Genomic DNA, 22,261 nt, shown 5'->3' on the forward strand with positions numbered 1-22,261 from the left:
GCCGTATAATAAATCCTTTATTGACCAAGCTTGTTCGGTCAAGATGGCTGGATATTGGTCTCGTTCTTTTTTTGCGAGTTTATGGACCGAGACAGAGTCGAGGTCCATAAACACGCAAAAAAAGAACTTGGCCAATATCCAGCTATCTTGACCTCACACTTGGTCAATAACCCATACATATTACCGCACATGTTGCGAAAAATATTTGAAGAATAATAATGAAAATGATAGCCTCCATCTGGCGCGAAAACATGCTCGGATATTTCTCCTTGGACACTAATTATGTGTTCCTCAAAGCTCATATGAATGTCTGAGGAGAGATAATGTCCGCGGACAATGGAAAACTATTACTCGGCTGTCCCGTCTCTCCCGTCCCGTCCCGCCCGTCCTCAGAACTCATCCGTCCTGCCTCAGGCAGGCCTGGTCCCAAGGTCGCCTTCCCCAGTCTTTCGGAGAACGCGGAAAACAACGCTGAGCGACATGTAATGTATACATGTAAAGATTAAAGTAGTCGTAAGTTCGTCATACGACTAAAGACTCAAATTTCTAGGTACGTTTACTCGACCTCGGTGTTAAACTTTGGAAACTACTACGTCATGTCTGGGACAAATTCCATTAATTAACAGCGTTGTCAACATGAGCTTCTTTGTTGTGAAAATGAGCGATGGAAGTTCGAGCAATTGCCCAAGCAACTGCAACGGCCATGGACTGTGCGTTGGTGGTTCTTGTGTTTGCGAGGTACAAAACCTTTTCGTTAGTGTTTTGCCTCTTAGTGTATGATAATGATATATTTAAGAATGCTGACTGAGTAGTTTTGTTGAAAAGATACTGTTTATGGGGGTTAACTTGGGAGATGTCGTTCATTCTCTCTTGAAAGTTGCTGTCGTCGTTAATGGCCGTTCAGTCGAACGGTAATCAGTACAATGTCTAGACATGGCTGCAATTAACCATGGTACACGCCATAGCGTGTACTATTGAGTTATGGATGCACGCGGGAGGTTGCTAAGCATGAAAGAAGCGTAAGAGTCGCACGAGGCGATAGCCGAGTGCGACTCTAGCTTCTTGAGTGCTTAGCAAACCTCCCAAGTGCATCCATAACTCAATAGTGCACGCTATGGCGTTTACCATTTGTTTTACAACATAACATTGAGACATTGGAACAACAGAAGTCCTTTTATTGAGCTACATCACAAAAAAAATGTTCGTGTAGTCTTACATGACAAGAGAAAACAAGCGTGCAAATAATTCATTCATGACAACCGACTGCACACCAGTAACTTGATAAAGTTTCATCTTCACACAACTGTGAAGACAGTTTCGCATTTCTGGGAGAAGGATGTCAGCCATTACTTTGGAAACAATGTCTGTCAAAAGATTTGCTTTGTAAACATTAGCACACACGTCAGCAGCGTACACCCATGGGCAAATAGTAGACGCTAAATTAACCAATCAGAGCGCACGCTTTGCTTTAGTTATGTTATAATTGCTAATGAATACTGTACGTAAATTTTAACCTTTGATAATTGAAAAGGTCTTTGCTCACGACATAATTAGACTGCTCGGTAATTCTGTAGCAAAGCAGTAGGTTATAAAATTGAGTCACCACGTGTAAGCAAATTTTCATTTGAAAATTAAGTTAAGCTTGATGAGCGTACAGTGCCCAGAGTAAGTTGCTTTCAATTATTAACATTTGATACCCATAGTTCCCACGAGTCCAGGTCAGGGATAGAGCATCTAGAATAGTAACCAGAAGGTCTTGGGTTCAACTCCTAGTGTAGAACTCGGATTTCTTTTTCCCAGTATGCCTGTGTCCCTGACAGAAAAACCATCATTTCATATACTTAATTTCCAGGCTAAAAATCCACCATCTCAATTATTTTCAATGTTCTTAAATTTAACAGTGGGTTTAACTTGGAAAACAGATATGCTTTGGAGCTTATTTAGGAAATAAACATGTACATGCACAGGCTATTGCAAAATCAGGTTTGGGATTTTGCCTAGACACATAATTAGCCTGCTGGCATAAAATAAACAAGGTGGGAAAGAGGGGAGTCAAGTTTGCAGGCTCAGCCAGCAGCCCTCTGGGGCAAAATGTGTTGTTTCAAATCTTATAAATATATCAATTTATTCAGTTAGCCACTATTGTTTTAAACGGATGTTATACCCCCAACTAAGAGGCAGTTTTCTACTGGGTGAGAACATATATGTGGTGTGCCTCAAACCTGTATAATTCCCTTCATGGAGAACAGAATTAACTACCTCCCTTGGGCAGCAACAGCTTGAACCTTGGACAAATTCACGCTGTCAGCCTTGAGAGGGTATCAAATGACACCAGCAAATGACGAGCCATTTTGGGTTATGTATGAAAACAATGTATTTATTTGTTGTTTTGCAATATGCAATGCAATTAATTGAATTTCAACTCAAACAAGGATACGAAAATTGCAAATTTGAATTAAGCTTTGTGGTGAACAATAAGATGTAACACAGGGCTCAAAAAAGGTGCCGTCCGGTTGTCCGAGACAAGAAGGTTTTCCTGCTGGGCAAGTAGCTTTTCATCCTCACTTGCCTGCTGTGCAAGGGATCAGGCAAGCTGTCTGCCAACTAAATCTTTAAAAGAACAAACTAAGACTTTCCCAGGTCAAGCAAAATTCGAGAGCTACTTGTCCCAAGGGCAAGCTAGAATTCAAGTTTTTTTCAAGCCCTGTAAAAGTGTGCTCATTTACAGAGAGTAACAAAATACTTTATGATTGTTCAAACAGGAAAGAGTAAGTTTTGTTTCCCCTAAACCTCCAATGCACATTCAGTTTTCAACATTGAGGATCCCAGGGAATTGTGGAGTTGTGACCTTGGCTTTGATTAAAATTAATATATGTACCCTATACATAATAGCTAAACATTATAGCTGTTGTGAATCTGTATATGAATGCAAACTTTTGCCATGGAAGAACTACTCCTGGCATTCATACTTTTTATTGGAGATGGGGTCACATTAAGGGTATATTTTGGGATTAACAATACAAGATACTGTATATTAGGGTGACAGGGCTTGAAATTAACTTTTTTATTAGGGGCCAACTGGCTACTAATCCAAAATTGTGGTCACTAGATCGCCACTTTTGATTACCATTATTTTTTTACAGGTTATTTTCTTCCTTCAGTGTTTTCCTGATGTACACAATCTTCTTCATAATTCTAAGTTTACCAACACAGAAGCTTATTGGAAAGTAAAATTTTAAAGGAAGAACACAAAAACAACATTGCAAAATGATTATATTTTAGTGAAAGCAGCTGTAGTCGAGTTATCTGTGTTTTCTCTTCTTCCTTATTTAGTTTCTCATGTATACAATTTTTGATGCCAAGCCAAGGCACTCATGCAGTTGACGGACATATTGGAATTAAGCCCCCGTGTATACTCTGCTTTATTATTGGTATAAGTTGTACCAGGTTCCATACACACATAGTTTAGTGCGCCAGCGGTACCTCTTAATAAAGAAGCCCAGTCTGCAATTTAAGAATGGCATAAATGTACTTAAGCTACATGTATGTTTCAGCAAAGTGCAGAAATTTTTGTCTGAAATTTATCAGAAATGAAACAAAATGTGTCCAAAAATTAAACATCCAAAATAAAACATCCAAGAGTGTTATGTCCAAAATTCATTACATCACTTGCAAATAATTATTGTTTGCAAGTGTTAATAAAGTTACTTAGGGAGTTAAGTTGACATTTTACATTTTCCTCAATTTGTTTTCTTTCTTCGCTGTAGGTCAAGTACAGTGGTGGAGCTTGTAGTGACACAAATATAGGATATTTTATTGGTTTTGGTACAGTTTTCTTCTTTGTTTGTGCTGTATCTGCAGCTCAGCTGGTACGTTATATATTTAAACTCTCAGTATGCCCTGGTGCAACTTTTGTTGAGTAGTGGCCAAAAGCTGATTTGATTTGTATTTTGTAGGGTAGTAATACCACATGCTTATTTTTAACTTTATACAATGTGATTCATGAAATACCTCTTTTGTGTGTCATGCTAAATATGAAATTGAGAAAGTTTTACAGTTTTAATTTTTTTTCATTTGAGATACCAGTACTTGAAATGAGGGTTCACTTGTAACTTTTTTTCCATTTGTTGCAGGTTCTTTGTGTTCGATCAGAGTTTAAGCAGTTGAAGAGACCAAGCCTGTCCAAAGCCTGCCGGCTAACAGTACAAAAGACACTTTACCTTTGTATGATTATAGCATGTGGCTCAAGAGGCACTTATTACTCAATCCAGGTGAAGCATAATTTATTTTTTTAAAATTTTATTTATTTCATCACTTCCACACACAACTAGAAGTCCCCCCCTCCTCCCCCCCACCCTGTGCACACTAGCACCAAGTGCAGGTGTGTGAGGAAAAAGACCTTTTCCGCTTAACTCCAACCTTAGCCAGCCAAAAACAACACTTCAAGCAAAACTAATAGCACCAAATCTGATAATGTACATTCATAAATAATATGTTTGCTGAAAAAGAATTTTTTTTCCAGAGGTATCTTCCTGCCAGCTTGAGAATGAATTTGTTCAACGCGTATTACCCAGTTATTATTTCTGGTTTCTCAATAATCATATGTTTCTGGGCTGAGGTAAGTGATATTCCGATAGCACAAGTCCCAGCAATGGTAGCCTGATTCTCAGACAGTCCTGGTTGCTAGCGGCTACGTATTCTTTAGGGAGAGAGAGTGGGTGGCCATGAGCGACCTGGACTGTCTGAAAATCAGGCCAGTCCCAGCCAACGTGGTGATAGAGGCACAAATAAAAGTTAAATTTTGTTTTTTGGGTGGAAAATGAATGTCAGTTCTCAGGCCTTTTTTGTATTGGCAAAAGGCTTAACCCCGAGGGTTCTCATTTTATTTAAACAAATGTTAGTGTAAGTTATTTTTGTTAAATTTTATAGTTCACATACAGTGGAACCCCGCCTTACTACCACCATGTTAATATGACCACCTAGTTATTACAGCCACTTTATTCTGGCCCAGAAAAAGCTCAGTCAGTTGTTTTCTTATTTAAAGAACCCCTTTAATTAATACGACCACCCCATTAATGCGACCAATTTTTCATAGCCTGAAGGTGGTCATATTAACGGGCTTCCACTGTATTAATTTATTTTATTATATGGCTTTGGCTTGTGGCTGATATAACGCGCGCTCTGATTGGCTAAGAGCAAGATCTGAGCAGTCATTATGCAGCCGTAATGCCCACGGGCCGATTACGGATTATGCAAATTAGGAAGAGCCCGGCTCGGAAAATTCAAGCGCATTGAAACGATGAAAGCCGATTAAAAACAGTAAGAGAAGTAAATTTAATTCCGAGTAGCTAAAAGTTTAGGGATTTTTCCTTAATAAAATTTATATAGAAGTCGTTTTTGACTTACCGGTAACCTTGGCGAGGACTGGTGAAAAGCAATCAAAGTTTGCCGAGTGTCGAGTAAAGCTAAAATCGCTAAGTGTAAAACACCATTGGCAGATGTGTCTCGTATCCTGAGCAGAAAACCACGAAGAAACTTATAAGTTATCATCTTAGTCACAATAATTACCGAAATATTGAACTCCCTTTCAGTTCTCATCAAATAGATTCCCTCGCTTCAACACAAGCAAGTGAAAATCAGCTTCCAGGATCATCAGATGTAAACAATCGGGTGGTTTCTGTTGGTAGGAGTGTTTCTGATAACTGCAGGAAGTTTTAGACACTCACAAGGCTTGAAAAGTTCATTCATAAGTCCCAGAATGAAGAAGGCCAAGATATGTTGTCGAAAATGAATGCAAAGATCGAGTTATTCTGAGCAGTGCATTCTGAAGCATTAGTATTTTCTTTCACCGAAAGACCATTGGTTTGGACCAGTTTGAAGCACTTTCTGTCTTTTCTATATGCGTTGACGTTTCGCCACAAAAGTTGGAAAATCTCCCTCATCAAGTTGTGGCTCCACAATACTAAAATACCTTTTTGAGGGCCTGTGACAATCATTTTTGCCGTAAAGAATTACAATAGTGAAGTTCACTGACTGTGTAGTTTTGCCCTGGGTTTGAGACGATGAATGAATCGGTAAATGCGCACATCGCCAGATGTAAATTGACGACTTCCGCTTGAATAATTTTTTTTTCTTCAATTCGTGAGCCATATAATAAACAACTTAATAACCTCGACCGTTCGGTCGTTATGGGAAAATCTCAAACCTCGGCCTACTGTATTGACCGAGCGACAGCGAGGTCAATACGGCAAGACCTCAGTTTGAGATTTTCCCGTAATGACCTCACTCTCGGTTATTAAGTAGTTATTAATTAACCATGTATATAACTAACAAGTAAACTTCCAGCTTGAACTTTTTGGGTTTCCATAATTTTGGAGACTTTGGACTGTTTCAGGTCTGGTTTTAACTTGAAAGGATTGTTTTTGGGCATAACAAATGTCTTATTTTCACCTCCCTGGGAGAAAATGCGTGTACAGGCATGTACATTGTAACTTAAGGGTCCATAAACTGATCTTTTCGAGCTGTTGCTAAGGAAAATTTATTCTCATATAACCTCATCAGGTTTAGTTAGTTCAGAGTTATTTCATGTGTTTTAACTTTTTCATGATTAGTAACACTAGTGATGACGTCATCAGGCCACGCCCATGGTCATGTGACTAATACTGAAAAAACGCAAAGGCTCCCAGGCAAATTACTTTATCGGGATTTTTTTCATTGATTTAATATTTTAATTTAAATCCTCATTATGCTATGTATAGATTTTGTTTCATTTCTAAAAGGTCAGATTTTGAGAGAATTTCAAAATATTAAAATATTCGTAATTTTATGAAAAAAGTATGATTTTGCAATAGGAATGCATAGCTATCTTTTCAATGTTGGCTTTGATTGAAATCTGCCGAAAAAGGCTGGATTTAATAAAAAAAAACCGTATTTCCTTTAGCATTTTCTTATTTTGTCTCTGCTTGTACTTTTTTTACTTTGCATTTTGTGAAACAAAAAGAAAAACATCTAAAATGTACGTGAATTTGGAAGTTATTGAATTGTTTTTATTTTCCACACTCAGGCTGACTAAGTAACTGGAAGTGAAATTTCACCTCCTTAGCAATGCACGTGAGTGCATGCATAAATCGGTTAATGGGCCCTTAATAATATTAATTACAAGTGAGGAGTTCTTCCTGCCATGTTCTGTTGGATCAATGCCACCTTAAATTTTCACTGATTCTATTACATTTGATCACATAGAAAATTTATTTGGGAAAAATTTGTCAAAAATGGTGTAGTTATCTTATGGTGGCTCATACATTGTGTTGATCACATAATTCATGTGGGCTGTATGGATTAAATTAGGGATTAGGGATTAGGATTACCAGTGAACAGTCAACAACTATGATTCTAGCGTATGAGATGCGTGTAATCAACATATGACAAAACACGAGAATTTAAACAAAACACAAAATTGACAAACAAATACCATAAATCCTCGAATCAGCACCCTCTTCGAATAAGCACCCCTGCTATCGGCTAAGATTTAAACTAAGTGCCCCCCTCCCCCAAGTAATGAGACAGCAAAGGACGTATAGTTTTTGTCGTGTAGTATTAGATTTGTATATTGTTTCAGTTTGTGACCACGTGAATTTCTAATGGTGTCGCGAATTAAACTTTAGGATCAGCTTTTTATGTCGATAAACAGCTTATGTTGTTGTTTACATGCAGATTGATGTATTAAAAACATGACCATGTCAAGGTCACGATTTGGGAAAAATTGAATAAGCGCTCCCCACCCCCTCCCCTTTCGATTAAGCATCCCCCTCGAATAAGCGCCCTCATCTTCTCCTAAATTTGAAATAAGCGCCCCGGGTGCTAATTCGAGGATTTACGGTATAGTAATCCCAAACCTAGGAGTCACATTTCTATGAGTCCTAGCTTCATTTTGCCATGTAATAAAACATTTTATGAACTTAGCTGAGAACTTTGGTATGTATGGGGAATCTTGACCTTGGCCAGGTGTAGTCAGACCTCACTGCATTCAGTTTGTACTCACGACCTCAGTCAAGATTCTCCCAGACAGACCTCATGCCTCGTGGTTAATAAGAGTGCCTTATAATTATTATTCCCAATGTGTTCAACTTTTGCATTTGCAGTAGTTGTTATTGTTGCAATATTATTGTTAGTTACAACTACACTACTGTATCTCTTGTTTTTTTAACTGATATAAATTGTCTATTTTCAGACATTTCATGTGGTTGGTCTAAAACTAGATAGGCCACGTTTCCTCAGCAAATCCACAATAGCTTTTATCCTGTTTAATGTCTTCATGTACATTGTCTTCTTGGTGCAATTTATAACAACGGAAGTAACGGATGAACATACAAAGGTCAGGAAAATGCATGTTATATTAGTTAACAGTGATTGTTTCATACTGTATTTTATGGTTAAAATGTTTTATTTTCCTCCTACATATTGATGGTTAAGAATAGCAATGCAGACAGTAGGTGTTCCAATCCACTTGCCCTACAGTATAGTAGTTAATGCATGCGGTCATGTCCTCTTCAGTCTGCTGAAACCTTTACAGTTGCTGTATCGCATGCTAGGAGTAACTCATTGTGAGGAAAATTTTGCTGTTTTTAACATGCAGTGTAATATCCATTCTGTTCTCTTCAAGGTATACTTATCCAACATATTTACTGGCTTTTTTGTCATTCTCATGTTTTTGGTGCTCACTCTGTTTCTCATCTATGGAGTTGAGTTATTTTACAAGGTATGATTAGTCAAGTAATGTTATTGTTATTTTTTACCAGGGTAAATGCATTGTTCTCCCTTGATTTTGACAGAAACAATTATTGAGCAGGACAAGCTTACTGTTGTAGATAGTGAGTGAGTAGTGAGTGTTTGAAGTTGTTAGCAAAATAGCAGCCACTTTTTCACATTTTCGAAGTGTCTGTGAAGAGGAGCTAGATAATTTACTAGTTAAGTCTTGAATGACTAACCAGCAGATTTAAGCTAAAACAATTGGATTATTTGCTCTTGATTTCTGTGTGGTAGAAATCAAGAGTGGAAAATGTTTTGTACTGTAGTCTAAGGCCTATTTACATAAAAGCCATTATGGACTATAAATTATGGAGGTTGTGAAAGTGTGATTATCGATTCCAGGTCCGTGGTGCATTTATCACAACAAGAGAGTCTTCAAATGTCGATGCCACACAGGCTACCATGTCGAGAGTTGGACTGGTCTCACAAGCATCACTTCAGGTAATTTATGGTCGGCACAAAATTAATGCAGACTGCAGACAGCTGGGTACAAAATGCAGGCTGCAGACTGGGTACAAAATGCAGACTGCAGACTGCTGACATTGTGGGTACAAAATGTAGACTAAGAATAAAGACTGTTTTTCGTCAAATACATGATAGCATGTCATTTTATAACTTATCAAGTGTCATGCAATCGCTTTTTTGCGGTCAACTTCGAAGAAAACTTGTATTATTGAAGTTTATCATTGGCCCGTTTCTTCATATAAAATCTTCATATATAAGCTATCTTTGCACTTAAGATTATGTTTAATACATGTACTTGTACATGTTTTATGCCAATGATGCATCTTTTCTTGACGAAGCTTGTTTGGTCAAGATAGATGGATATTGGCGTTGTTCTTCACTTGTTGATTTAATGCATGACCTAGACTGGACCTCCGCCTATGGAAACGAACTCGGCAAATACCTAGCCATCTTGATCTTGTGCTTGGCCCCTGTACATGTATCTAGTGTTTGAGCATTGTAATCATGTTATCACTTTGACTGTGTTATTGCCTACAGCTTCTCACTTCTCTTTTTCTCCTTGGTGATATCATGGGTGAAAAATGGAAAGACAAGTAAGTTTTGTTATATTGTATTATATTATGATTTCATTTTTCTGTCATGTTACAAAAAGAGCTCAGTACTCCCCCACACCATGGAACTTGTGGTGGTTCCCCTGAATAGGACACTCCAGTTCAGTCCATTTCAGGTAACCACGTAAACTTTTATTGCCCTAATAATTAGTAATACTGTAGATCTATTAATACCTTTATTTAAACAGGATTTCTTACTCATTGTAAACAACGTATAGCATCAATAGGAGTCCTAACAATTAAATAAAGAAATATTTATTTAATGATAATGATGATGATGATAATAATAATAATAATAATAATAATAATAATAATAAAATATAAGAGAGAAGTTAAAGACAATGCTAACTCTTCATATTAGTGCTAAAACAATTACACTAACCTAATGGATGGAAGGAAGCACTGTGTCAAAAATAAGGTGTCTCTCCTAATGGCAAAGCACACTGAGTGTTGTTTGCTTCAGGATAAGGTTCTGTACGGTTCAAAATTATGTTGCCTTACCTTGTCAAGTCATGCTGTTGATTAAACAGTGTGTGTTCACAATTTGATTGGTTGTAAGTTTTGCCATTGGCCTAAGGTTACACCTCAAGTTGCTTGATGCACTCACTAACCATTAGATCACTTCATATCACAGCTTATTATTTTGAATTTTTTGTATAGATTGCCCATAGAGGGGAGGAATGTGTTAGACATTGTGTTCAGATTGTTTGAATTGGGTGTGGCTCTATGGTTTTCTTGCTGTCTCTGGAATTGGAAGAGGTGGGTGTACAAATATACTGTAATGTTCAACAACCTCCAGTCAAACCAGAATGAAAATTGTTTTAGACCAGGCTGCTCTGCTGTTCAGAAGAAGCTCAGGGCAAGTTGTTGAATGATGTCAATGGTAATAGTATAGGTGGGTGTTGTGGATGAAAAATGATTGTTTCAGTTTTGGAACAATGTTGCCAATTCTGAGAGAAAAGTACTTTCAATTGTTTAATGCCTTTCAGATCAATAATAAAGGGTACAATCTGTGTTGGGCCAAGTGGTCCATAATACCAGAGCTTATTTTGGTTTTGGTAGCATTCACCAAAGAAACTTGGAGTATTCCTACTCCCCTCTTAATGGGATGCTAGCCCATCACAGGGTCACACTCTAGTATTTTAAAATTCACTTGTACCTATTTATACACCTGTGGGGAGAGAGCTACTGTGGGAGGAAGAATACCTCAAACCTAGACCATGCGTTCTGATGTCCAGCAGGGTGATTATTAGGCTGCTGCATCTCCCAAAGAGATAATGTACACTTAAAATTCTCTCTTCTTTAATGTACAACGAAAATGGTTATTTTTTGTTCGTTTTAGTAAAGAGATCCTGCATTCCCAGAAAATAACCATACCCACCTTACTGAAGGTCACTGGAAATTCTCGAGGTGGGGAGGGAGGGGGTCTCAAAAGCCAAAAATTCTAAAGGAAGTATGATGCAGCATCGTAGCTAAAGTAGAATTTATGGAGGGTTCGTCAAAGGAGGGGGGGGGGGGGGTTCAATCAAAATACCTTCTGTGAGAAGTGTATGGAGATTTCCTGGAACAACACATTCTGAAATATGGATTTATCATATTGAAGATCATAATTTATAACAACTTTTAATTTCTGCTTTTCAGTCCAAGTCAGTTGTGGATTTTGAACCCTAAGCGACTCCTAGTACATGAGACAATAGAGGTACTATGTTCTATGTTTTTTAGAACCAGTTTGCTCAATAAAAATTCTCCTTACTGGCAAACCTCCATAGGTTCAGGAGAACATGTTGAAGACTAATTTTCGTTTTAAGAAATAGAAACATTTAATTGATTTGATCGAGTTATAGAAACACAGGAGGAAGTTTGGGAGATTGAGAAATGCTGTGGGAACACAGCCACAGGCGAGTGTTTCCACAGGTTTTTGAGTTCTCCCAAGCTTTCATGAGTGTTTCTTGTATTCGGTAGATTCAAGAAGAAAATATTTTCCTTTCCTTTTACAAGACATTGTGCAAAACAAGAAGGGAAAGTCAGTTGTGTAGTTCAATGTTCAGTGTTTCTCGTTAGTATGCACTTTTTACAAGATGTTTTCTAATTAGTTTTGACCACAATTCCATTATATTGTTTTATGCTCTCAATTATAGTTCTAGAGAGATTCTTCTTCCCTTCAGCTTATCTTTATGTTTGACACAGATCTAAAGTTACTTACTTTACATTTTAACTAGGGTATCTAAAAGATAGTAATGCTGCGGCACATTCTGTTGATAGTGACATATTTAACGCCGTGATTCATTTACCTGCGCGTTCCAAGACTTACATTAATAAAACTGTTATTTCTCAAAGTAGTGTCAAATCGTGGTGTCACTTAAAATCTGTCGTTGTATGCATCAACTTCATGCATGATGACGCATCGATGGCGAGGTGTGACAAAGGATCGAGACAAAAAAGCACATTATGATCTGAAGTATGTTTGGACATAAAACGATACACATCAGCCTCTCCTTTACCAGATCGCGAAAATCGAAAGATGTGGAAATTGTAAGAGCAGAAATCTAACTTATAAATTCGGTACTGGCACGCATTAAATATCTCTAGAACTCGACAGAAGAACACACAGACTGTGTCGAGAACGTGTCTACCGCGATGTGTGAAAATGCTCAAGCTTTAGCTTAAATTCATGTTTCGATGAAAAGGAATAGATTGCAGCATTTATGAAATCAGCGTGTTCCACGGTTTTCGTTTGTTTTAATTATTCTACAGGCTTTAGTAACGACGATTTCTCTTCATTTAAGAATTCGGCGAAGGAGGCGAGACTGCTAAGAAATGACATACTAAGATTAAGATGTCACAATTAATCGTCCAGATTTACAAACTTTCACATACTGCATAGCAAGAGTTGTGAAAGTCAAGCACGATCTCGTTCACATCGCTTTACAGGTAAATCAGAGCAAACTTTCTCAGTGGAATCCACGCGAAAAAGGACGACGGCTCGACGAGTATGACATCCTCGTGTTGTTCGTGGCGCAATGCACTCCAGTAAAAGTGGCGCAGTGCAGTCTGGTTAACTGCAATGCATTCTGGTAAAAAGTGATGAATTCGAGAATTCGTACCCCCTTCTATATATTCTTCTTAAATCCTGATTATGTTGCTGCTCGCTCGCTACGCTCGCTCCGCAGCAAAAATCCTCAACTTTGTATCCTACAGTGAAAGTAGTCCCAATAAATATTGTTTTTCTTTCAGGAAACGACGCATTTAGTGGGAGGCAGTCATCGATATAATTGCTATGATGCTATTGAAACGATTGGAGGTGAGAAGTACAATTAACTGGTAGCATTGTTTTCCCATTGTCAATAACAGAATACACCTATGTAGACCAGTTCTTATACAGAAGTACAGTAGTAGTGTCGAGTTGTAAGGGGAGTGGGGTACATGTATATGTAAATGAACGCAGCATGTTGTTCACTTGTCGTTGTTGTATTTGTTGGTAGTGTACTGTAAGTCGTGTAGATATTGTAATTTAAATAGTGTACATAATTAGAGCCATATAGTATAAGTAGAGTACAGTGTTGTAAGTAGTCTAAGGAGCGTACTGTTCGTAATTGTATTGTAAGTATTGTTTCCCTTGTATTGAAAAAAAAAAACTCTGTGTACGTGTTGAGGTATTTCGCAAACACTCGTACAGCAGACAGGCTTCAACATTGCAGCTGCACTGGCCATCTTGTAGGTCTCAAAAGAATTGCTAACTGGTGACATTCGTTTTATTTCTCTTCCGGTTTGTTATATAAAAAAAAATGACGTGTGTGTGCAGACAGTGTTTACAAACTATGATTTACAGTGTGGTTTTAGTGTATTTCATTCACTGCATACAGGGCGATCAAGAGTGTGATTCTCTTTAAATATAAATAATTAAACTAATGTTAGAATGACTATTAGCCAAATAGTGTTCAACTTCTGTCCTCACCCCACAGTTCTCATCCACTACAGTGTATACTGACTGACTAAAAGATTGAACCTCATAGACGAGTGTAGGCAGACTTATTTGTTGAGTTACGTAATGACCGAGGTTGAGTTGAAATACGAAACGATAGGATTTCTTGCAAATAATTGCTGAGATCGTTAATTTATCTGAAATGTACGGCAGAAGTTGTAACTTTGAGGGACTTGACATGACTAGAACGCAAGTGAATCACGACAAAAATAGATCATCTGTTGCTATAAGTAAACGAGAAGAGCTATCACGCCAACATGTAATATAGTCGAAGCTTTTTTCCTTGTTTTGTATCCTCGGTGGTCGCCAAAAATAACTTTTCAACGCTTCTGTACACCGCGCTTTGGAGTTGTAAATGGCAAAGTTAAATGTACTCAGTAATTTCTTTACGCGAAGTGGCAATTTGCTGTATTTTAGAGTCTTTTCGGATGTGTAATGGCTGATTATCGTAACCCGGTCTTTCGTGTTATATTTACACTGACGTCACGAGATCACGCCATGCCCAAAATAACTTCTTCGTAATGCATTATCGTTAGGCATTTTGAGCAACTTGTGCAGGGCTTCATACTCAATGCATGCTGATTGCCACCGTTAACTTCAGCTCGCGTTTTGTAAAGCACTTTTACAATGGAGCGGCAAAACGCCTTGAGGCTGTCTATTGATACGTTAGTCCCTCCTGTACCGTGCAGCAGGCATCGAGGATTTCTTGGTAAAGTCCTCTTTTCTCGGTTCTTTGTTTGTAGTTTAGCTAAATCTTCCAAACCTGCAGTTTCGTCTTCGACTGTTCTTCGTTGCAAATCAATAATTTTGCTTGCCTTTTATTTATAAGCATACTATTATTTATACCTTGTTAATTTTTCTGTTGGTAGATTTTTGTTCTCCGTGCTTTTTGTCTTTACACGAGCAACACAGAGCAGAGTCACGCTCGATGTTCACACTGTCTAGCCTGAATATTGTATTCACTACATCAATACAACTATCAGAATTGGTCTTTCAGAATATTCTCTACACGTTTGAACGGTGTTTTGCATGAAATGTAAATGGAAGTATCCAGATCTATATAATGTTGTTGTTGTGCGTTGGCGATCAGATTCAGGTGTATGTAGCCTCAAGATTGATCAGCGTGAAATTTACACGATTACAGTGTTATGAGAAATATATGGGGACCAGAATTTCCATGTTGATTTTGGGAATTGTGGCCTTTAAGTACCTAGTGGAAGTCACAGTCTATTAATTAGTGTCCTTTTTGAAAGCCGGCCAAGAGCATTGTCTTAGCTTTAAAGGTGCAGCTAAGTAAGGCTTATTCTTTGCTGCTTCTTGTGTCTCCAATCCGCCTGAGCTGTGTTTTACTGGCGACAGCGGGTGTCAGTCGGAATGCGTGACTTGCTTTCCTCTTTTATTGTCTTAGTCAACTTTTCAGGGTTGATAACGTCTAATACACTATACAATCTCGCCTTACGTCAGATTACTATTCTGATAAGTTTCTGACACACAAATGGTGGATCTTTTCCAAGATTTATGCCACAAAAACATGTCATATTTGTGTTGAAAAATCATTGTCAAACTTCGCAGGCACTTGCCATCATGGACATCATTACTGTTAGTGTCACTCGGAGCACAGTTAATAGAGGGGAATGGTTATGAAACTTGACAAAGTTCTTTGTTGTATGTTTTCGTTTTCTTGGCCTTGACCGTGCACAAAACACAATGGAACTAACAATAGAAATGTTTTGATTACGTAACTCATGCATAGGTCGTGCACGGTCGTGGACCTTCCAACATAAATCTTGGCATCTTTGCTTGCTCCTTTGATGTTTGCCGGACTTCATAACCATTCCCCTCTATCAACTATGCTCAGAGCACTTCCGGATCGTAACGTAACGCTTTTCTCCACTAATGAGGAGCAGTTTACCCAAATAACGGAAGTAAACTACAGTTTTATTAACGTATTCTTCATTTGATTGGCAGATTTAGACGCTTCTCGAAGTGAGTGCTGGGTTTGTTACGACAGCGAGCGTACAGATGCTGGTCCAATGATATTTCCCTGTCAATGTAAGGGAGATGTGGCCGCCGTACACCATGACTGTCTCAAGAGATGGCTCATTGAGGTACAGAAGCGCCGTGAACGTAAATTTCATGTCTGTTGTCGTTGAATAGCGGGAAGATAAGTCCCTCTCTGTTTCTTGCGACAGCCGTTAAAAACGTTCTATTTTAGCTGTCTTCACCGGCTGAAATTGACATTTGGTGGCCTCTTTGCTAACGTGGCCACGGTTAGGAACGTTTTTGTTTGTCTTGAATTCGACCGCCCTCAAGTCTGCAAATCAACCCTAACCTGGAGCTAGCAGTACCTCCCCTCCCATTTTCCCCCTTTCCCCTCTCCCCCTCTCCCCCTCTCCCCCTCGTGCAAGGCCCCTAGCTGAGAATTTTTAGTGCGCACTTTTTACAATTTATTATTACTTGTAAAATAAATTATTCATCACACAAACGAGTTATATAGTGAAGAGTAAGGTGAACATACCAGGTACTCGTCATGTGAGAGTACACTCCACTTGGCTCGAAATTGATCGCTTGCAAATAGCTAAAGCTTCGCGTATCAAAATAGTTTTCTTCATTATCGCTAAAAGGAAGGAATTGAAGAGGTTTTAGACTCTAAATTCTACTTGAAAACATATTTTCCTGTCCAGTCGTAATCAAGATGTGATAATTTAGGACGGGATTACTTTAATTTGATGCTTTTTGTTTCTTTTGGTTTTCCAGTCATCTGTGGATAGTGGAGAGGATAACCGTAAGTGCAAAGTTTGCGGAGAAGAGGTAGGCTTCAGTTTTTTCTATCTGTTAACCCTAGGCTACCAATTGCGAAATATTATTTTTCATTTATATTGATCGCTATGCATTTTGCTTAAAACTTGAACATCACCTCGGGAATCACTTTCCCACCAGACGCTTTTTACACTTCCCGACCTGTGCTCGAAAAGTCAGATTGCAGTCGCAAATGGTAACATATACAGTATAATTACACGAGAAAATCCAGCGATCACCCGCAAATAGATCTATGCACTTCACAGCATAATGTTACCAAATAGCAGCCAGCAACATTCGCCCTTTGTCATAGAGACATAGACATGTACGTACTCAATCCATCTATCAGTGATTGTCGTAGCTGTAAATATAATACCAGTATATTTTCGAGACTACACAAAATGCTTTCGGGACAATTGAAAAAATATATTGATGTAAAAATTTAACTCTGCTCTTGCCTATGTAAGTAACGTGATCTATTTGAATCTCTGACAGTACAAACTGGCAACGGGAAGGGCGTGGTTACCAAGTGGTCTGACTGTACGGTAAGATGTGACATTTTTCGTTGTTCAAGACCTGTATGACCGTCGTGATTTCGTGTAACTGATTTCTGCAAGTTGCTTTCAGCTACTATAACTAACCAATAACTCACTCACTTATCCCTATCGTCCTGGCTGGGACATAAGGCCATCATGACATTAGCTCTCTACTTCTCGGGTCCCCGGCGATCTTTTTAACCTCCGCTCAGACAAAGCCAAGTGCTTTGACCCTGCAATATTCGTGTTGTTGATTGTAGACATTGGGTTCAGACGACTGTAATCCTGTCCATGATGATTGGAGCGCCAATCGGTGTTTATATGGTTTGCTTATCCAGCATACCTCCTGCTTGTAAGATTCTGGTCATAGGACTTGCTGTTGTGCTGGAATACGTGTGTCTTAGGTGAGTGGGACCTCATAAGTTAACTGGTTAGTCATGAACAGAGCAGGTCAGTTGTTTGGTTGATACAGTCAGTCAGTCAGTCAGTCAGTCAGTCAGTCAGTCAGTCAGTCAGTCAGACAGACAGACAGACAGACAGACAGACAAACAGACAGAAAGTCTTCTGTCTGTCTGTCCGCCAGTGAGTTCTTTAGACCGTCAGGTCAGTCTTTCAGTCTGTCTGTCTCTCAGTCATTTTGGTTATTCGTTCATTGCTAAAGTCACTGACATTCTGTTCATTTCAGACTTCTTGGATTGAACATGCTACTCGTTTACCGCAGAGCACGTCTCGCCACGATGAGAATTATTGGTGTGCCTGTGACCTCTTCTCAACCTCTCGAGGAGAGCCATCTTGCTCCTGAAGCAGTCGATATCACTACAGCATAAGCTGTAGGGTGGTACTTCACAAATAATACTCTTTAGGGAGCTACTCTCCATGAGCACTACTGAGGCTTTCTGTAACATGTATGTGGAACATACACAGAGACAATTTCTTTTCATAGGTAATTTCTTTGCGGTTTGTCTTAAAGAGTTGGGTACTGATCGGTTATGATCTCGATGACATGGCTCGTTGTGCTCTGCACTTCCTCAAACTGGATCCAGATGTTAATTTTATGAGCTGATAGCGCGGAAACTAGAAGCTTTTCGTGGAAAACCTGTCAGACTGTACCAGTTTTTCATTTGATGATCTAGAGAATCCTTCTTCATGTTCGCTTGAGGAAACAAGTGTCCATTTTGGCAAATCTTCGTTAAAGCGCTCGTCAAGTGTCCGATTTGTGTTGTCCAATCAGAGAATAGCACGAACGCTCAAGTACCCCGACAGTTGTTACACCGTTATGGCGCAATCAGTTGCTTAGCAACTACTGGACGAAAACTGCTGGTTTAGTCCGGTCTCGGAGACCGGAATTCACCATCAACTCGTACTTGTTCCCCTTAGGGACTGTATTAAATTTAGCCTAAAGAAACTTGTCGCTTACGGCATAGTTAATAGGGGGAAATGGTTGTGAAACCTGGCAAAGTTCTTTGTTGTATGTTTTTGTTCGTTATTTTAGGGTTTTTTTCTGCAGAAAACGTGGCAAAATACAAAAGGCGGGTATGTGGGTTCATACAACTAACCAATAGAAGCATTGCGATTATGCAGTCAGTGAACATGAAACAAAAGATGCGCAGGGTCAAGGACCTTCCAACATGAATCTTAGCCTGTTTTTTTACTTCTTTGATGTTTACCGGGCTTCTTTACCATTTCCCTCTATTAACTATGCCAGCGGCAACGTGCGAGGATTGTCCTGATATTGGTAAGGGAACTGAAACGTGGTTTCAAGGTAGCAAGGAAACATGTGGCTTAATACGTTGCAATATTTAAGAATATTGATTGTGATTGCCAAACGAAATTCAGTCTGTCGTTTCGGCAGACATAAATGTTTCAAGGCTAGTAGTCAACCACTTTTTGTGATTTCAAATTTGTTATTTAAGCGCGACCTCATCGCGAAGAAAAATGGATTTATTTAGTAAACATATGGGACAAGTCTTTAATTTGTGTCCAAAACATGTTCGAACCTGTTGCTAGCGAAGATTTTGCGCTCTTGGGTTCAGTTTTGTAAGTCCAGGTGATAATGATGGGTAGACGACATCAGTGACAACAATCCTGTTGATTTGTGTTAGTGTTCCAGTCATTACCATTGTTAAATCAAGCGCGCTTAATAGTGTACAGCTTGTAGTTGAAAACTGTAAGTAGGTTTAGTTAAATGTTTTAGCACGCGCCTCGTCACTATATATTTTTTTGGTCATTATTTGCGCATATCCCCGCGGAAATGGGAAAACCGATCTCCTTAAAGTGAGCTCTTGTGTATTTCCCTCCCCACCCCTGCACCTACAGTTCAGTTAAAACTCATATTTCCATTTGATTTATTCCTGTTGTTTGCTTTATGAGGTCGTTTGACCATGACCGTGGCTTGACTAAGCTGAGGGTAGATAACAGGCTTGTTTACTTTTATGGGCGTAAAATAAGTTATAACATCTTAGTAGCTGTGTTTTTTTTCCTAAGAATGGCGTCTGATATGGGAAAGATGATGATAAACTTAGTTGTTATAACAACTGGATATTGTTGGTTACATTCATTAAGTAAGCTCGAAGCAGGCGGTTTTTTTTTTCATTTCCTATAGATTTTTTTTTTAAGTGAAGCCAGTTATTCCAAATTATGGAGATAAATATGACTTAATTGTTAGAAACGTGCAGTTGTCATAAAATGAATTCCACGTTTCTATTTCAGCATTGCCATTTACCACGTTTGATTAATAAGAATAATTTATTTGTAAAAGAAGAACTTAAAGGTTTGAAATCAGTAATTAAACTAAGTTTGCACTAGTTTGCACTAGTTGTCTCTATATTATGCTGAATTATCTCCATTTCTCCTCCCTCCCCCGTCCCTCTAAGGGTCTTTAGGGCCCTCAACTTCAGTGATGCTTCACTGAATTTTTAAACCCCCTCGCTTGGGGTCGAGTTGGGAGTGGTGGCGGGGGGGGGGGGGGGGGGGATTTGTAAGCTGAATAAAGGTTCTTTTCTAGACCCGGTTTAGGCGCAATTGAGGTTAATAGGCTGAATTAGGGACCTTACGCATATACGACGGCGACGGCGAGGACGACGCCTGGTAAAAAATGTATTTCTATTTTATTTTGGAATTTCGCATTTATTTGGAACTATCTAGTGTGCCTGTCGGAATCAAAACTTGTCCTTACTGAATATGCTACGAATGCGTTCAATTCCAAATAGAAATACGAAAAATTAGCCGTTGTGGTTCACGTTCTCCTGACAACGCAGAATTTGGTCATTTCACGTTGCTGTTTTGCAGAGGACGGCAAAGACATGTACCAAGAATTATAATGCACTTTCACAGCCATTTATTTGCTTATTAAACCCTTTGTTTGTTGACGTTCTCTTTGTCGTTGCCGTTGCCGTCGTGTTTTGCGTAAGGTCCCTATTAGCAACAGGACGGGAACGTCAGATGACTGCAGAGCGCGCGGAATAACCTGGATTCTGTTCTAATTTGACCATATTTGGGTTTTTGTACTGCGCGCGCGGTCGTCAAGTGACGTTCCCGTTCTCTTGCTAAATCAGCCTAATGATAGGGCCATACGAACGCGAGATCCCGTTTCCATCCAGCAGAACCTGACTTTGCCGAGAACCTTGATGACTCCTAAAGTAATACCATTTGGCCACCAGGCATAGACAGGCCTTCAAGTTGCCTTTAAAACTGACCAAGTGTAATTGTTCCCGTTCATGACAAGCGCAGGATTTGCAAGCAGCTGATAAAACTGGTGTATTTTAAATAGTGGTGGTTAGTGTACAGACTAAGGGCGTGTAAACCTAAGCAGTGTTTCTCAAATTTCAAGTCCTATGATTCTTTTAACCGGTGAAACAGATTGGCATGCACAGTTCGTTGCGGATGAGAGGGTCAATTGGAAGCTATATTCAGCCCACCCTTCCGGATATATCTTTGTTAAACAAGAAAACTGTCAGAATTTCTAAGGGCAGGTCAAAGTTTATTCACGGCTCAGTAATGCGCTGTATTAACATTTTTGCAGTCATCAGAGCGTGGATTGCCGCCCGGCGGTCACAGTAGATGTTCCCAAGTTCTCAGAACAGAAAAACAACTGAGGACAACTGGTCGACTCTGGTCGATAAAAGCTGGGTTGACGGTGAATCTGCTTGGCTTAACAAAGGTAGGTAGCTAATAGGATGAAATCATTTAAAACAACTCGGTCAAAATCAGACATTGAGTCAAATATTCTGAATCGAGAGAGGCAAAGTAGAGTTTTGTTTGGATCTGTCGTCAACGACCACTTCAACAATTGGTAACTAAACGTCGAGAGATTTACCCTGGTGTCTTTTCAATGATGTTATTGGGATGAGTAGCCACCGACAGACAGAAATTTTCCTTACGGTCATTAAGAGACTTGAGACTTTATACATTTCCTGCTTGTTCGGTTATCCTGAACTTGAGTCACGATAGATTCATGAAAACGCTGTTCTCACGCTCGGGTACCGTTTATGCTCATTTCCTCTGGTACAAAACTTTAACAGCTTATCTCGGAGAATTTTTCATAATCCCTGGGCATTTTATGTAGGGGTGATATGTTGCGTAACATGTAAATACAACAGCAAGTTTAAATTGTTTAGTGGTAGTGCAGCCCGTTTCTATCAAGTGGCGCACAACACACGATGACATCGATGACATAACACTTTGTCGTACGCTCTGTCGCGCGATTCAAGTTCGTAGAATTTCAAGTACCTAGAACGTCACCCGGAACGTCATCATTTTCGCTGTTCTTGGAACATAGAGACAAACCACAGTCTCAATTTTACGCGAGTAACATGTTCTAGGCTTGGACGCTAAGATGCAACCCGATTTCCATGCCTTACCGGACTTGACAGTGAATATGGGTAGTATCTGTTTTCAATAGCCTCACTGACAATAATGTTTGGAGTGTTGCATACGATTGAGTGTTGACTCTGACTGTTAAGTGCTTTACCCGTAATCTCTGCCGGCTTGATAATTGTCCCCCATGACGTATTTAAATACCGCTTTTGCCGTTTTCCATGGCTTCAGTTATTTCCCATTTT

General features: G+C 39.1%; 2 protein-coding genes across 4 annotated transcripts in view; both read left to right on the forward strand.

The window, feature by feature from the left end:
* Positions 1-440: 440 nt before the first annotated feature.
* LOC110064231 (uncharacterized) lies at positions 441-20,012 on the forward strand. Its single transcript, XM_089274781.1, has 16 exons — positions 441-738; positions 3,768-3,869; positions 4,134-4,271; positions 4,523-4,618; positions 8,231-8,374; positions 8,663-8,758; positions 9,151-9,249; positions 9,811-9,866; positions 10,545-10,643; positions 11,526-11,583; positions 13,119-13,185; positions 15,835-15,974; positions 16,624-16,677; positions 17,161-17,210; positions 17,462-17,605; positions 17,887-20,012. Exons 1-16 carry the CDS (start codon positions 637-639, stop codon positions 18,026-18,028), a joined length of 1,587 nt encoding a protein of 528 aa, XP_089130907.1. The 5' UTR covers positions 441-636; the 3' UTR covers positions 18,029-20,012.
* Positions 20,013-21,211: 1,199 nt separating this feature from the next.
* Positions 21,212-22,261, forward strand: part of LOC110064090 (uncharacterized) — a 16,702-nt gene continuing 15,652 nt past the window's right edge. For all 3 annotated transcript variants that reach the window (XM_089275418.1, XM_089275417.1, XM_089275419.1), the window contains exon 1: positions 21,212-21,360. The gene's annotated coding sequence lies outside the window, so the exon portion shown is untranslated. The remainder of the gene's footprint in view (positions 21,361-22,261) is intronic.

Source organism: Orbicella faveolata, unplaced genomic scaffold, assembly GCF_042242905.1.
Source record: "Orbicella faveolata isolate gen_17 unplaced genomic scaffold, um_ofav_v1 contig_36, whole genome shotgun sequence".
Taxonomy (NCBI): Eukaryota; Metazoa; Cnidaria; class Anthozoa; order Scleractinia; family Merulinidae; genus Orbicella; species Orbicella faveolata.

Coding starts and splice junctions, on each gene's coding strand:
- LOC110064231 (XM_089274781.1), top strand. CDS start 637: ATGAGCTTCTTTGTTGTGAAAATGAGCGATGGAAGTTCGAGCAATTGC. Junction 10,644..11,525: donor TGTCTCTGGAATTGGAAGAG/GTGGGTGTACAA, acceptor TCTGCTTTTCAG/TCCAAGTCAGTTGTGGATTT. Junction 15,975..16,623: donor TCAAGAGATGGCTCATTGAG/GTACAGAAGCGC, acceptor TTGGTTTTCCAG/TCATCTGTGGATAGTGGAGA.